The sequence below is a fragment of the Nicrophorus vespilloides genome, unplaced genomic scaffold, assembly GCF_001412225.1.
Source record: "Nicrophorus vespilloides isolate i.1.1-1 unplaced genomic scaffold, Nicve_v1.0, whole genome shotgun sequence".
NCBI classification, from domain to species: Eukaryota; Metazoa; Arthropoda; class Insecta; order Coleoptera; family Silphidae; genus Nicrophorus; species Nicrophorus vespilloides.
This window is the reverse complement of record NW_017096667.1, coordinates 86,516-101,836: the sequence shown is the minus strand read 5'-3', so window position 1 is coordinate 101,836 and position 15,321 is coordinate 86,516. Positions and strand designations below refer to the sequence as shown.

The following is a 15,321-nucleotide window of genomic DNA, read 5'->3' as shown; positions in this document are numbered from 1 at the left end:
GTTAAGACTATTAAGAAAATTTAAAGTAGTTGAAAATGTATACTTTATTAATAATTTATTAATTTTATTACTTTTTATTTCTAACGTAAGAAATACATCTTATTAATATTCTGTATAAACTTATAAAGTTAATTATTTTGAATTGAAAATTGTATAGTTTCTTTGATGAAACTATCAACTTTCTTAGAATCTATGCAGTACTCTTTCCGATTTCCTCGGTGTAACAACTCTAATTTGCATAACCAACTCGAATTTGATTACACAACTCATTTAATTAATATACATTACTACAATTAGTATAAATCTAAAATTTAGGTTTATTAAAAATTTTATTTGTAAATATTTTACAAAAAGTTAAATTGAAAAGATTACAAAATTACTATAGAAATGATTATAAATTTTCACATTTTTCTTAGTAATTTTCATAAAATTTAATTTAATACATTTTCTTGAATTGAATTCAGAAAGGTTGTTGTTTTATTAATACAAAAGTCTACAAATTATTAAAAAAATATTAATATTGAAAAATTCCAATTTGTGGATTGTAAAAAAATGGACAAGTTTCAAAATTACAGTTTTTTTTTATTAAAAATGTACCAAGTACTTGTGTAATTGTGTATAATTATTAATATAAGTTACTTTGTATCATTGTTGTATGTATAACAGTTTTTAGTATCTTGTTATTTTTGAATTGTGAAGTAGTTTTTTTCTTACAACGTAAACGAGACAGTGGTGGTCGTTGAGTGCGGTATCATCTTCGGCAAGGATGGCCGGATTTTAATCGTGTAAATTATGCGTCCCGCAAGGTTTCCGTCGCGAAGATCGGGTCGAGCAAATTATAACTGTAGGTCTGCTGCGGTCAACGAAGAATGGAAGACAATGCCTATAATCATACAATTACAAGCTCAGAGGATGCATATAAAATAGCACTTAGGTCCTTATCAACCGGGAGCCGTGGACATCGTCCGCTGAGAAAGATGAGATGAGAGGAGATGCGAAAAGATGAGTGTTCTGCGGGGAGCAAAAATGTTGTTTGCAGATTGATGGCTGTCGGTAGCAGAGGGAACGTCCGACGTAATATCCGATAATATCGCTGTACGTACAACCTCTCTACAACACAAGAATGCGAAAGTCGATAAACTGCAATAACAAGATAATGGTGTATGATTAAGGCTCGGCCGCGTAATAGCCCCTCTCATCCGAAGCCATCCCAGAGATCTGCTGGATGCTTTAGTATGTGTGACGATGTTTTCACCTAATTTGCGCTGAACGCCCATAATTTTGCCTGCATTTACCTGATCCAAAGCCAAACATACAGCAGGACAATCCTTTACATCCTTACAAAATTATTTCCAAAAATTATACAATTTATTAGAAATATAATGAATTATTAATTGATACAAAATCTACATATTTTCTCTCCTATATTTCAAGAAAAATCTACTATTTTTTTGGTAAATCTGTAATCAAAAATTCTTAATTTCCTTGCTTAATTTATTTGTCTTCAAACATTTAAAATGTAATTGATTTACAATTAAGAAAAGTAAATTCATTTAATTTCTTTTAGAAATCACCTATATTTCAAGTAAAATTTACTATTTTTTTTGGTAAATCAAGAAAAAATCTTAATTTCATTGCTTCATAGATTTATTTTATCTTTAGATATTTAAATCAAAATTTAATGTAAAAATATAGTTAAAACGTCAATTTTTTCCTAAGTTTTTGGAAAAACTTCTTAATTTAATTGCTTCATAGATTTGTTTTATCTTCATATATTTAAATCAAAATTTACCTAACAAAAATGTAATTGAAATTTATTTACAAATTAAGAAAAAAAATGATAAGTTAATTATTATTACGTGAGTATTAAAATATCTAGAAAGTAATTTCATTTCTATATTTCTCTTCCATATTTCAAGTAAAATCTACTAATTTTTTGGTAAATATATAATCAAAAATTCTTAATTTCCTTGCTTCCTAGATTTATTTGTCTACAAACATTTAAAGTAAAATTTAGCTAAAAAAATGTAATTGGAATTAGTTTTCAATTAAGAAAAGTAAATTAATTTCATTTTTTTATTGAAATTACCTATATTTCAAGTAAAATTGACTATTTTTTTGGTAAATCAAGAAAAAAAAACTTAATTTCATTGCTTCATAGATTTATTTTATCTTTAGATATTTAAATCAAAATTTACCTAACAAAAATGTAATTGAAATTTATTTACAAAATAAGGAAAAAAAAATTGAAAATTTAATTATTATTACGTGAGTATAAAAAAATCTAGAAAGTAATTTTATTTCTATATAGACAACTTCTATATTTCAAGTAAAATCTATTATTTTTTTAGTAAATCTATAATCAAAAATTCTTATTTTCTTTGCTTCCTAGATTTATTTGTCTTCAAACATTTAAAGTGAAATTTAACTAAAAAATGCAATTGGAATTGGTTTACAATTAAGAAAAGTAAATTCATTTAATTTCTTTATAGAAATCTCTTATTTCAAGTAAAATCTACTATTTTTTTGGTAATTCAAGAAAAAAAAAATAAGTAAAAATTAGGTAAATAATGTAATTGAAATTTATTAATTTTCATTACTATATAGACTTATTTTCACTCAAAATATATCAAGTAAAATTTTACTAAAATTGTAATTGAAATTTCTATACAATAATTAATTATTAAAGATGTAATTATTATTGAGTGATCGTATAAAAAAAATCTTAATCTTCGAATGATAGACGATTGTGGGACGAATAATACATTAAGGTAATGGCTGAAATGAATATGAAAACAATATAAAAATGAGTAGGTTGAAGAAGGAGGAGGCTTTGACGAAACAAAACAGAAATGAGTGGAACAATATAAGGAATTTGAATAAGAGGCAGGATGAAAATAAATAAACAGGCGTTCGCGTTTAGTTTTTGCTCTTTGCTTTTGTTTGTATCCTTCATCGTTGTAGACCAAAAGGTTTATATATATGAAAGAGAATGGAAGATCTGTAGACAAAAAGAGAAAAGTGGAATGAAAAAAGAAAAAGAGAAACAGGACAGTTGAAATTCTGACAATAACTGTCTGAATTCCCCGAACGAGAATCTCCTATACAAAACTCGTGTACAATGTACAGGTTATCCTGTTTCCAAGTTACCCGCACGAGAGTATATATCCTCTTATATCCTTTTTCCAGCTCGCTTTCGCTCGCTGCTGCGACGACGACACAGAACTTCGTTCCTCTCTCTTCCTTTTTTTTGTGTGATCCTGCTTCTCTGTATATTCCTTTTCTCGTCGCTCAAATCCGCAAGAAAAAAAAATCTGGTGAAGAGAAGAAGGCGAAAGTGAAAGAGAGAGGGTCGATTATCCGGAACCACCGAACGTGACTGGAGTCCCAAAGACCCGCACCGACTTCGATAAGGGCTGTTCATCAAAAAACGCGTTCACCATTAAACGTGCATTTTCCGCTGATTTCTTTCCCATTTCTTTTTTTCATTTCTATACCATTTCTTTGCATTTCGAGGCAGTTACATTGTAATTAGCCTTCTGTTAAATTAGCGCCGCATCTTGGAAGAACATCGGAACAAGGAACAAACGGCAACGAAAGCAAAGAGTTGAAGGAGAAGAAGAAGAAAAAAAAGAGGAGAGAACTGGCACGAAAGTGGAGAGAACTCAATTACACTTATCAGAGTTAGAGGTTGTTGTCGGGATGATTGATCCGGGATTGTGGGCCCTATGCACGTGCTGTGTAGATGCTTCAGGTGTGTCTGGATGGTGAACTTTGACGAGCGGCAGGCCCTAATCATTCTCCAGACTTGTAATTATAAGACTGGTAATTATCAAAGGCTGCGTGTTTGCTTCGGCTATCGGTTTTACTTCTCTTCTTTTTTTTGTTAAACTAAGGGAAACTACACACAACACGGTTCAGTCCATCTGCGTACATTTGTTATTGCTTAATTTATTCATACACTACTGTGTTCCAATTTGAATTACTAAAACGTTAAATATTTATGTATTTCTTCCACTTTTTCTCTCTCACATACAACTCATTTTTTTTGTATGTTGTATCTTTCCTTGCAAAAGCCGACAAGTAGATGTTTCTTACACTTTTTCCTCATCTCTCTCATCTTCATGTTTTTTTTTGCTTTTACAAACGCCGACAACTAGATGAAATTGCTCACGAAGCTTATGTATGGATATAAGCAAAACTACTTAAGAAAATTGCGCCAAATTTGAACAAAATTTTACATTTACCCAATATTTAAAATTTGCAAAACATAAATAATAATAACTTTGATTACTTTGATTACAAAACAAGTTTAAACTAATTTTAACACAAAATTAAGAAGAATTGAAATTAATTATGCACATACATAAATATTTAAACATTTACAAAAATATTTTACTTTTAAAATTGAACAATTCTAAATAATAAATACACTACTGGGTTCCAATTAGAATTATTAAAACATTAAATATTTTTTATTTCTCTTCATATTTCTTTCACTTTTTCTCTCAATCTACTCAATTATTGTATATTGAATTATTCCTTGCAAAAGCCGACAATTAGATGTTTCTTCCACTTTTTCTCTCCCTCACTCTCTCTCAATCAACTCATTTTTTTGTATGTTGTATCTTTCCTTGCAAAAGCCGACAAGTAGATGTTTCTTACACTTTTTCCTCGTCTCTCTCAATCATCTTCACGTTTTTTTTTTTGCTCTTACAAACGCCGACAACTAGATGAAATTGCTCACGAAGCTTATGTATGGATATAAGCAAAACTACTTAAGAAAATTGCGCCAAATTCGAACAAAATTTTACATTTACCCAATATTTAAAATTTACAAAACATAAATAATAATAACTTTGATTACCTTGCGTACAAATCAAGTTTAAACTAATTTTAAACTAATTTTAACACAAAATTAAGCGAATTGAAATTCATTATACACATATATAAATATTTAAACATTTACAAAAATAGATTACTTTTAAAATTGAACAATTCTAAATAATAAGTACACAACTGGGTTCCAATTAGAATTATTAAAACATTAAATATTTTGTATTTCTCTTCCACTTTTTTCTCTCAATGTACTCAATTATTGTATGTTGAATTATCCCTTGCAAAAGCCGACAATTAGATGTTTCTTCCACTTTTTCTCTCCCTCACTCTTTCTCAATCAACTTATTTTTTTGTATGTTGTATCATTCCTTGCAAAAGCCGACAACTAGATGTTTCTTACACTTTTTCCTTATCCCTCTCAATCATCTTCATGTTTTTTTTTTTGCTTTTACAAACGCCGACAACTAGATGAAATTGCTCACGTATGTATGAATATGAGCAAAACTACTTTGTTACCCACTACAATTATCATCATCAAATCCTTAAGAAAATTACGCCGAATTCGAACAAAATCTTACATTTACCCAATATTTAAAATTTACACACCATAAATAATAATAACTTTGATTACCTTGCGTACTAATCAAGTTTAAACTAATTTTAACACAAAATTAAGCGAATTGAAATTAATTATATAATATATATAAATATTTAAACATTTACAAATATATTACTTTTAAAATTGAACAATTCTAAATAATAAGTATACTACTGGGTTCCAATTAGCATTATTAAAACATTACCACTTTTTTCTCTCAATATACTCAATTATTGTATGTTGAATTCTTCCTTGCAAAAGCCGACAATTAGATGTTTCTTCCACTTTTTCCTCATCTCTCTCTCACTCATCTTCATGTTCTTATTTTGACGTTGCATCCTTCTTTGCAAAAGCCGACAATTAGATGTTTCTTCCACTTTTTCCTCATCTCTCTCTCTCTCTCATCTTCATGTTCTTATTTTGATGTTGCATCCTTCCTTGCAAAAGCCGACAACTAGATTATGTGAAATTGCCCAAGAAGCTTATGCATGGATATGAGTAAAACTGCTTTGTTACCCAATTATCATCATCAAATCCTTTAAAAAAATGCGCCAAATTTGAACACAATTATTTGCTACATTTTACATTTACCCAACACTTATTACCGACGCAATTCGCATACATGATCATTTAAAATTTAAAATAATATTAACAAAAAATTAAGCGAACTTTAAATTATGCACATAAATATATAAATATTTAAACTTTTAAAATTGAACAATTCTAAATAATAAGTACAAAATCATTTACATTTATTCTCATGCTAATACAACACATCTTTTGTAACCGAAAAAAAATGAGATTTAGCATTTCTTTTAATTACTTAATAAGAATTTTTCAGATTAAGACGAAAACTGTACAACTTTTCGTATAATTTATGATACAACTTATATCAGGTCTCTTATTTCTAAGATATATAGATTTTTTTACATCTTTAAGTTAATTTGACTTTCAATTAAGTTTTAGGTTTTTCTCATAAATTTTCAGGAAATAGTGTATCAAATTTAAATAGTTTGTATTAATAATGTCAAAATTGTAAGCTTTCTTACTTGAAACGAAGGTTATAAACTCATTCTAAAAATGGAAAATGAACTGTTTGTTTTTGTTGCAGTTTACAGTTAAAATTGCTTAATAGTAACGGTGAGGAAATGCAGGGAAGGAAAGGAGAAAAAGTAAAAGAAAAATTGTGTTGGAAGTGCGTGTCGGGTTGCGAAAAGATTATCTGGAGACGAGATCAAAGCCTGGTCAGGGTAAGCGGATACGTTCGGGAAAGTTTCATAATGTCCGTGGATATATATCAAAAAAAAAAAAGGCGAAGGCTGAATCGCAATTTCGCACAAACGAAAAGAAAAAAAAATATGAGAAGAATTGAGAGAAATCTAACTGTCTTTATTATTAAGGCAATATATATTGTAGTAAATCGGCCGTGAAATCAATTTTAAAATATGTTCTGTGATTCTTTTTTTTTTTTTTTTTTAGTAAGGGCATAGGAAGAGGCTGCGAATGTGTCCGAGGTGGTGGAGTGTCTCACACGTGTGACTGTGATATTAAAAAATTCAGGGGGTGAATGCGATTTTACAATTTTACACTTTCCGTTCGGGTCCGGCGGCGGTAATAAAAAAGTATAAATTTAAAGCCCGTCAGCGCGGCCGACGCTGTCTGTATCACGTGTGACGCTCGCTGACGGTGTCGGTGACGGTGACGTGCGAGCTCGACTAGAAGGGTTTTATAATTGCAATACCATTGACACTCGGATCGGCTCTAAACCTCCTATTTTGCATACATATTGTCAATATGTGTTCACAATTTTTTTCACGTTCATCCTCTCTCTCTCTTTCTCTCTCATTCCCACTCGTTCGCATCGTTTGAACCCCGTCTGATGCGCATTGATTAACAAATTGCCAGAAGGGGTGGCGCGCGGGTCCGTCACTCCCCTCAATACCCTTTTGACGACAATTTAATAATATAGATTATACACGCATCAAACACGACAACAAACCTCTCTCTCGCAATCGAGTTTTTGATTTCGCTTTTCGTTATTCTATACTCCGATTCGATTTGCATTCGCGCTAATTAAAACGACACCCCTTCCCTCTTTGTAATTGCTGAAATTTTGCGGGACGAAAACGCGCGCCAGTTGCGTTTTTCGGGGGGGTGATGGCGGTGGTGGTGGATGGTGTTTAGTCGCAATTCCGCGGTCTGCCCCAAAAATGCCCGTCCCCGTAACGATCCCATCTCGGTTTGCGCGGTCCGCATTTGAGGGAAAAACCGCCGACCGAAAACCCGACAACCCTCCACCCTCTCTCACTCTCCGCTATCCTCTTCAGCAACATCCGTTCGTTGTATATATGGGTGAAAATCATATCACTTTTATTTACATTATGCATCACGTGCGACCGCCCCATTGTCAAGCAAAGTCACTATTAAGAAGAAACATGCTCACCGGGGCCTTTCGATCTGAATTTCAATTTTCCATCGACAATGGACACAAAGCCGAACGTATTACTCACACCGTTATTCCTCGGACACTCCGACTCCCCAGACGTAAAGAAAAATAACACACGCTCTATGTTTATTTATCAAGCGCATCAGTGTTTTCCAAACATTTTTTTCTTTTGACAAATATTTTTTAACCCGTAACACTGCAATCAAGTCAAATTGACCTGCTACATAAATCATACATTCTCAACGTTCTAACAAAGCAATTATTTATAATTATATCCAAAACTTTACCTTAAGACATTAATGATTTACAACACATAAAACAATAGCCCTAAAATAAGAAAAAAGCAATCCCCAGATTAGAACATTGTAAAAAAAAACAGGTTTATGACAAAAGTAACTACTTACGGTCAAATTGATAGGGATTGAATGATTATAAGATCTTAACAACTTGCACGTTTACGCTATTACCATCTGATTGATATTTATATTTTGCAAAAATAAAATAACTGAAGTATGCGCAAACTATAAAGTTCACCGCAAATTTAGATTTAAAAACAGTGAAAAAGTCAAATTGACCGAATTGTAGCTGTTGGTTAAAACTAATAGATATTAATTACATTTCATTCCATATATAAGTAATTCCCAACTAAATTAAAAAAAAATTTTAAAAATTATTGATAATATTAAATTTTCATACACTGGAATATTAAAATTGTTCTTTTTCATTTTCTAATTAATTTATATGTTTATAAAATTAAGTTATTTTTAAGTATTTTTCCTATAATCATTATTGTATATTGAAAATATCAAGGATTTTTTTTTGTATTATAAATAAATGTGTTTATTAATTTATACTAATAGAAAGTGAAGTGTTTCAGTGTCATTGCAATAAATCCAGCAATGATAATAAGATTAATTAAAACATGCATATAAATAGTATTCATATCAGTTTAGATAATTATTTTTTTTTTAATAACAAACAGAGAAATAGTAAATATGCACAAATCGGTTGACAACAGACAAATTGCGTATTCAACATTAACAAGTAGGAAAAAAAACGATATGAAAGCATTTATTCGCAATAACTAATTAGATATTGAAGGATGTAGGCAACAATTGCATGTTAAAAGGTTATCAATTAATATTTTTACATTATTTTTAATATTATAGATAGAAATTTATTATTTTCGAAATCTACATATTTTAATTATTTATTAAATAATAATTTTGTTATTGATTTCTTTCATGTTGTAATTAATTTAATGAATATTTTAATTAACTAAATTATACATTAATTATTTCTTAAAATCTTAAAGTTTCTGATTATTTTGTAGACTTTCCTTTTAGTTCTTGAAATTCACTAATAAAATGTAGTTTCTGTGTAATTGTGCTGTTTTGTTAGGTGGTGATAGTACTGAAGCTATAGAATTTAGTAGTTAGATGTGGTGTGAGAAAAGAAATTAGCGGACAAGAGTCGTCGGTGGTGAATAATGGAAAGGAGAAAAGGAGGACAACAAAAGAAGGGAAAAGTTTGGTTGAACTGTTGACAAACGCCTTACATACAAAACTTGTATAAATATTGTAGTACCTCATCCAACAAGAGCAGGATTGGTTTGGCTGAGGAGCAGAAAAGGGAGGGTTTTAGGATGTAGACAACAGATTATCGAAACCCGGTGTTTCTCCACTATTGTTTGCCCATTTACCGCCAGCTAAGCTGTCTGTTTGCCAACACTCACTCGGCATTAAAGTTCCGCTCCGAGAGTAATAATATACCGGTGATATAACACATATTATAACGTGCTGTCAATGTGTGATTTAGGTTTCTCCAGGTGTATTTGCGTAGGTCGGCTCAGCAAACAGCGTTCCCTTTTGATCTCTTCCGAAGCAAAATAATAAAAATCATCACCGGAAAATCGGATGACGAAGGTAGCAGCAGCAGCAGCATAAGAACGTGAAGTAAATCAGAAGGAAAACGCGAAGAGCGATCCGACGGATCCAAGATTAAAATTGCGTGATACATCGGCGAAAAACAAACTGCTTCTTCGACTGTCGCACAAAAGATATATATAAAAAAAGAAGACGAAAACACAATGAGAGGACTAAAATAAAAGAGTGGAATGAAATAAAGAGCGCAAACCGTAAAAGCAGTTATCTTAAAAGGGACGTAAGGGGGATGGGTGAATGGGCTCGGTTTGGGTGAAGGACAGGAGGGTGAGAGAGGGAGAAAAAAGTAATCAGAGGATTATTCCGTTCTCCTCTATCCAATCTTATCTACAACTCTTGGAAATAATGAAACAGCTTATACAGCAATAAAACAAGAAAACACCGACTCGGAGCTTCGTTCTTGCGCCGACAGATCGCTCCGCGGTAGTCGTCGTCAGGAAGTCGGCCACGGGGCGGGCAAATAGGAGGAGCGACTTCCACGCCCTCTACGCCGCCGACCTCCATGTTAGATCATTCCACGACTAACATGGACATGTTAAGTCCCCAGAACAATGTATCCGCTCTCTCCGTGTAGTTGTAGCAGTAGTAGTAGTCCTCGTCGTAGTAGTACTACTACCACGAGCCCCAGGAGTTGTTTCATATTCCTCCATCCTTATTTTTATCCTCCGGATAAACTCACAAACCGCCGGCCATCAAAAACCCCGAACACTTTTCTTTATTCATACAAAAATATGTAGTTTCTATCTAACATTTATATACATATTTAAACACTTTTTACTAATTTCTTTAATCTATACTTAGCAACATCAACGCTACAACAAATAAAAACAAAATCTACACACTATTAACAACACATTTTATGTCATCAATAACAATTAACAGACATTTTCAATTCAAATCACAAATAGTGTGGATGTAACATTACAATAATAATAAAAAAAACTTAAGTTATTTCTAATAGGACATTATACATTTTTGATCTAAACTTTGTGATTTAATTATTAAAACAAAATTTAACAAATCAAATAGATTTTGCATTCAGAATATATTGATATATTAATATATTAATATTTTAATATTTTAATATTTTTAGATTTATGTGAAGAACTACAAATATATTTAATAATTATTTAACATATTTTTTGTTTCCTTAACAATCTTATAAATATTCAAGGAAATAATAATTATTACATTACAAAAATAAGTTCGCTTATTTCAACTGATTGATTAATTATAATAACAATTTGAAATTTGTTATATTTTCACTTAAATAAACTATATGAACCATAATTATAATTAAAATATGATTATTTTTGTCATATCTATGTAAAATGTATATGGACGTTAACTATCAAATTATAATTTATTAAGTTTGTAGAAATTAACAATGCAAAATTATTAAAAGCATAGATATTAAATATTTTTTATTGAAATGTTTGTATCAACATTAAACTCTGTTAAAAAGATGATGTTTTGTAAGAATTGGTATGATATTATCATTTTTTTTATTGAAATCAAAGTTAACGTTAACTATAAACGTATTTTACTTTTATGTAATAATTAAATGAATTTACACGAAAATGACAGAAATATATGTATATATTTTCAATAATTATTTCTTATCAATCTTATAAATATTCAACGAAATATGAATTATTACATTTATTATTACATAATAAATAAGTACGCTTATTTAAACTGATTGATTAATTATATTAACAATTTGAAATTTGTTATGTTTTTACTTAAATAAACAATATGAATCATAATTATAATTAAAATATGAATTAAGTTTCAAATTATAATTTAATAAATTTGTAGAAATTAACAATGCAAAATTATTAAAAGCAAAGATATTAAATATGTTTTATTGAAATGTTTGTATCAACATCAAACTCTGTTAAAAAGATGATGTTTTGTAAGAATTGGTATAATATTATCATTTTATTTTATTGGAAATCAAAGTTAACGTATGTCGTAACATTTGTTTGTTAAGTTATCATTAAGTTGATTTTGTTGGGAGATGTGAGTTTTATTTGAGCATTTAAACCTATTGATTTTTCTGCAGAGGAAAGGGATTGGTTTTTGGATGACCAGGAGAGAGAGAGAGAGAGGGAGAATGAGAGATCATTCGAGGTATACTTGTACTCTTGATCTGGAAACAAGGTTTCCGGATTTGCGATTCCCGATACTGCGGAGAGACAATAAACGGAATGGGGTAAATAAAAATTGGATAAATCCGGAAGTTAAACGCGAATCCCCGGACCGCCCGTTTCCATCCTGCGTGTTCTTCCGTGTCGTTCTTTTTTTGCGTGTGTGTGTGTGTTTTTATTCGTTTGTAGGAGGGAGGTCAGAGGGATGCAAGGGGGTTGATGGTGGCGGTGGTGGCTGCGTCGGCGGCAGCGGCGTATTTGGGAGTGACAACCGAGGCATTAAACTAAACGTATACGTTGTTGCGCCTGGGAATTGGCATCATTGTGCCGCGTCGCTGAGCGTTGAGGGGCGCGATAATGGGGCTGCTCCCCGGGGACGGCGCATTAGAGCCTTTCTCTCCATCCTGCCGTCTCCCTTCCACTATCATCCTCTCCACCACCTCCATGAAGAACACACACACTAACAGACACAGAGCATGATGCTCCACCTAAAAAGAACTACCTACTTTCTGTTCCAACTGATATTAGTATCTATCTATATTTGCCCGGATTCGTTCCGCCCTCTACTCGCTCTATTGTCTCCTCTTATTGATTATCAACGATACCCTGTTAAATATTTATCCCGATTCTTACTCCACATAATCAGCGCATACACAATTTATTCTATTTTTCCAATTCTATAAAATTCAATTGAAAATACCTCGAATAGTACGGCTTTTACGTATAAGTGCGTAATCAAAAACAAACTAAATTTTAATTGAACATACTAAAAGTAAATATGTCCTTTGCTTTTCCTTTATACCAGCGGTCGGGGAACCGGGGTAAATTACCTAAAATGGGGTAAAAATGATTTTTTTTTGGGTAATTTTTCTAATTTCATATTACCAAACTCAGATCTTGATGTACAAACTGTGAATTGGGTTGTAGATCCTTTTAAATGTGAAATTACTAACATACCAGAAGAACCTCCAGGTTTGGCAGAGGCAATTCTTGAACTTCCATCCATGTATTCAATTTGAGACCAAAGCAAATCTTGTCGTCTTTTTGGTTGTCAAAGGCTGCATAGGCTTTCAAAATTGCACATGAGGAGGCGGTAAAAAAATTGCTGCCATTTGCAACAACCTACTTTCGTGAACAAGGCTTTTCCACTCTAATGAACAAAAAAACGAAAAACAGAAATCTATTAAACGCCGAAGACTGTATTCAAATTGCTCTTATATCAAAAAGACCCAATTTTAAAGTAATTATATCAAACATAAGATCATTTTTCCAAAACCTGAAGGCGGAAAGTTTTCAATTAATTTTTGTTTGTTCCAATTTAAGAATTTTATTTTGTTTGTCTATTACATACTTACTATTTTCATGTATTTTTTTTATAATTATGTAAATTAATTCAATAAATAATGTTTATTATTATTTTTATTTATTATAAAATTTACATTGATTGTTTTCTTTTCAGGTTTCATGGTTAAAAAAGTTCCCCGACCGCTGGTCTATTGAAATCCCGACTATATCAAAATCTCGACAACCATGATCCCGACTGTATCAGAATCTCGACAACCATAATTCCGACTATATCAAAATCCCGACAATATCGAAAATTTCTACAATAACATTTTTAAATTATTTCGGAGCGTTGTCACCTTGTGCTTCATTTTTATTTTTAATAACAATAAATTATTATTAATTTATTTGATTTTGTTGAATTATTCATAATAAAGCTTAACATTATGAAATAATCTCAAATACAATTAGATTATTAATTGTTGTTATTTATTATTAATAACAATTTAAAAGTGACTACGCTCCGTAATAATTTAAAAATGTTATTGAAGGCATTTTCGATACAGACGGACGGACGGGATTTCGATACAGTTGGGATTTCAAACGTCGGGAATTTGATTGACGGTATTTCGGTTGTAGAGCTTGCGATTGCACCGATTTCTATCACTTTCGGGTTTGACCACAAATTTTTGTTGGTTTTTGGGAATCGAACCAACGTCCTTTCGTATCAGATTTTCGTGATGCAGGCGACCACAAGGCTACGGCCGCACCTTTCTGTAAATTTATTTGATCAAATTATGATTTTATTTACATTACACATATTTATTTGGTTGTTGTTCGAGATTTCGTTTACTGATACAATTTTGGTTGTCGCCCTCTAACGGGAGGTTAGCAAGTTAAAATTAGTTCAAATGAATAACCATATTTTGTGTTTAAACCTGTGTAAGGTTATGTTTTAATATTAACGTCAGTTCAGTTCGTTTTGGTTAAGAAACACGTGTTGTTATAAGTAAATGTAAGTATTGGTAATTAATGTTTTCTAAAGCAGATGTTAATTTATTTCGTTTTTAGATGGCTAAGAGTTTGAGGAGTAAATGGAAGCGCAAGGGTCGTGCTCTGAAGAGAGTGCGTTATGGCGAAAAGGAATTAGCTAGGTTGAAGAAGACGCTGGGCATTGACGAAAATAACAAAGAACCAAACATGGACCAAGTATCAGAGATAGCAACAGTTGTTGATGGTAAAACAGTATCTGAGCCTAAAGCAGATGGTGATCAAATGGACACTACTCGTGAAATAAAGGAGATCTATGATCCAAAGACATACAAGGATAAGAATGGCCAATACCCAGTTTGGATGACAAACAAACAGATCAAACAGTTGAAAACACAAACACAGAAGAAAAAGAAAATACAGAAGAAGAAACTGTTGAACAGGAAGAAATGAAGAAAAGTATATTTATTAATTAATATTCAGTCTAAAATACATTGATTGTAATGTATTTACAAATTTTATAATATAAATTAATTAAAAGAAAAACTTATTATTGTAAAAAAATGGTGGCAGTGAATTGGTGTTTCAGTGCTGCTACGTTATATGCAAATTTTATTCAATGAAGCACATTTTTTCATTCGCTCATATCTAGCAGCAAGCTCATCAATTTTAACTGTTTTCTTTTCTATTAACATCAATTTGTTTCTTAATAAGCTGAATTCATTTTTATAAGTTTCCTACAAAAAAATAAATAAAATAGTAAATCCAAGTTAATTATTATATTATTTAAATATTACCACATCCTTTACTTTATTTTTAATATTTGATAAATCTGTATTGATAGTATTAATGTTACTTTCCATTTCAATTAACTGTTTATTCACATTAATATTCTTATTTCCTTCAAATATCTAAAATAAAAATACATATATGTACATTGATATTACGAATATTTTTAATTGAGCTAAATGAATATTTGTTACTAGTTAAAAGAAAAGTCATAATAAATTTAAAAAAAAAATAGTTTTGATGAAGAATTAAGACATTCCTTAATATTATTTGCTACTT

At 30.9% G+C, this 15,321-nt stretch overlaps 1 protein-coding gene across 1 annotated transcript; it reads left to right on the top strand.

Moving 5' to 3' along the window:
• Positions 1-14,177: 14,177 nt before the first annotated feature.
• LOC108557814 (protein LLP homolog) lies at positions 14,178-14,722 on the top strand. The gene is made up of 2 exons (XM_017914481.1): positions 14,178-14,278; positions 14,335-14,722. The coding sequence occupies exon 2, from the start codon at positions 14,335-14,337 to the stop codon at positions 14,704-14,706; it is 372 nt and encodes a 123-aa protein (XP_017769970.1). The 5' UTR covers positions 14,178-14,278; the 3' UTR covers positions 14,707-14,722.
• The last annotated feature ends 599 nt before the right edge of the window (positions 14,723-15,321 follow it).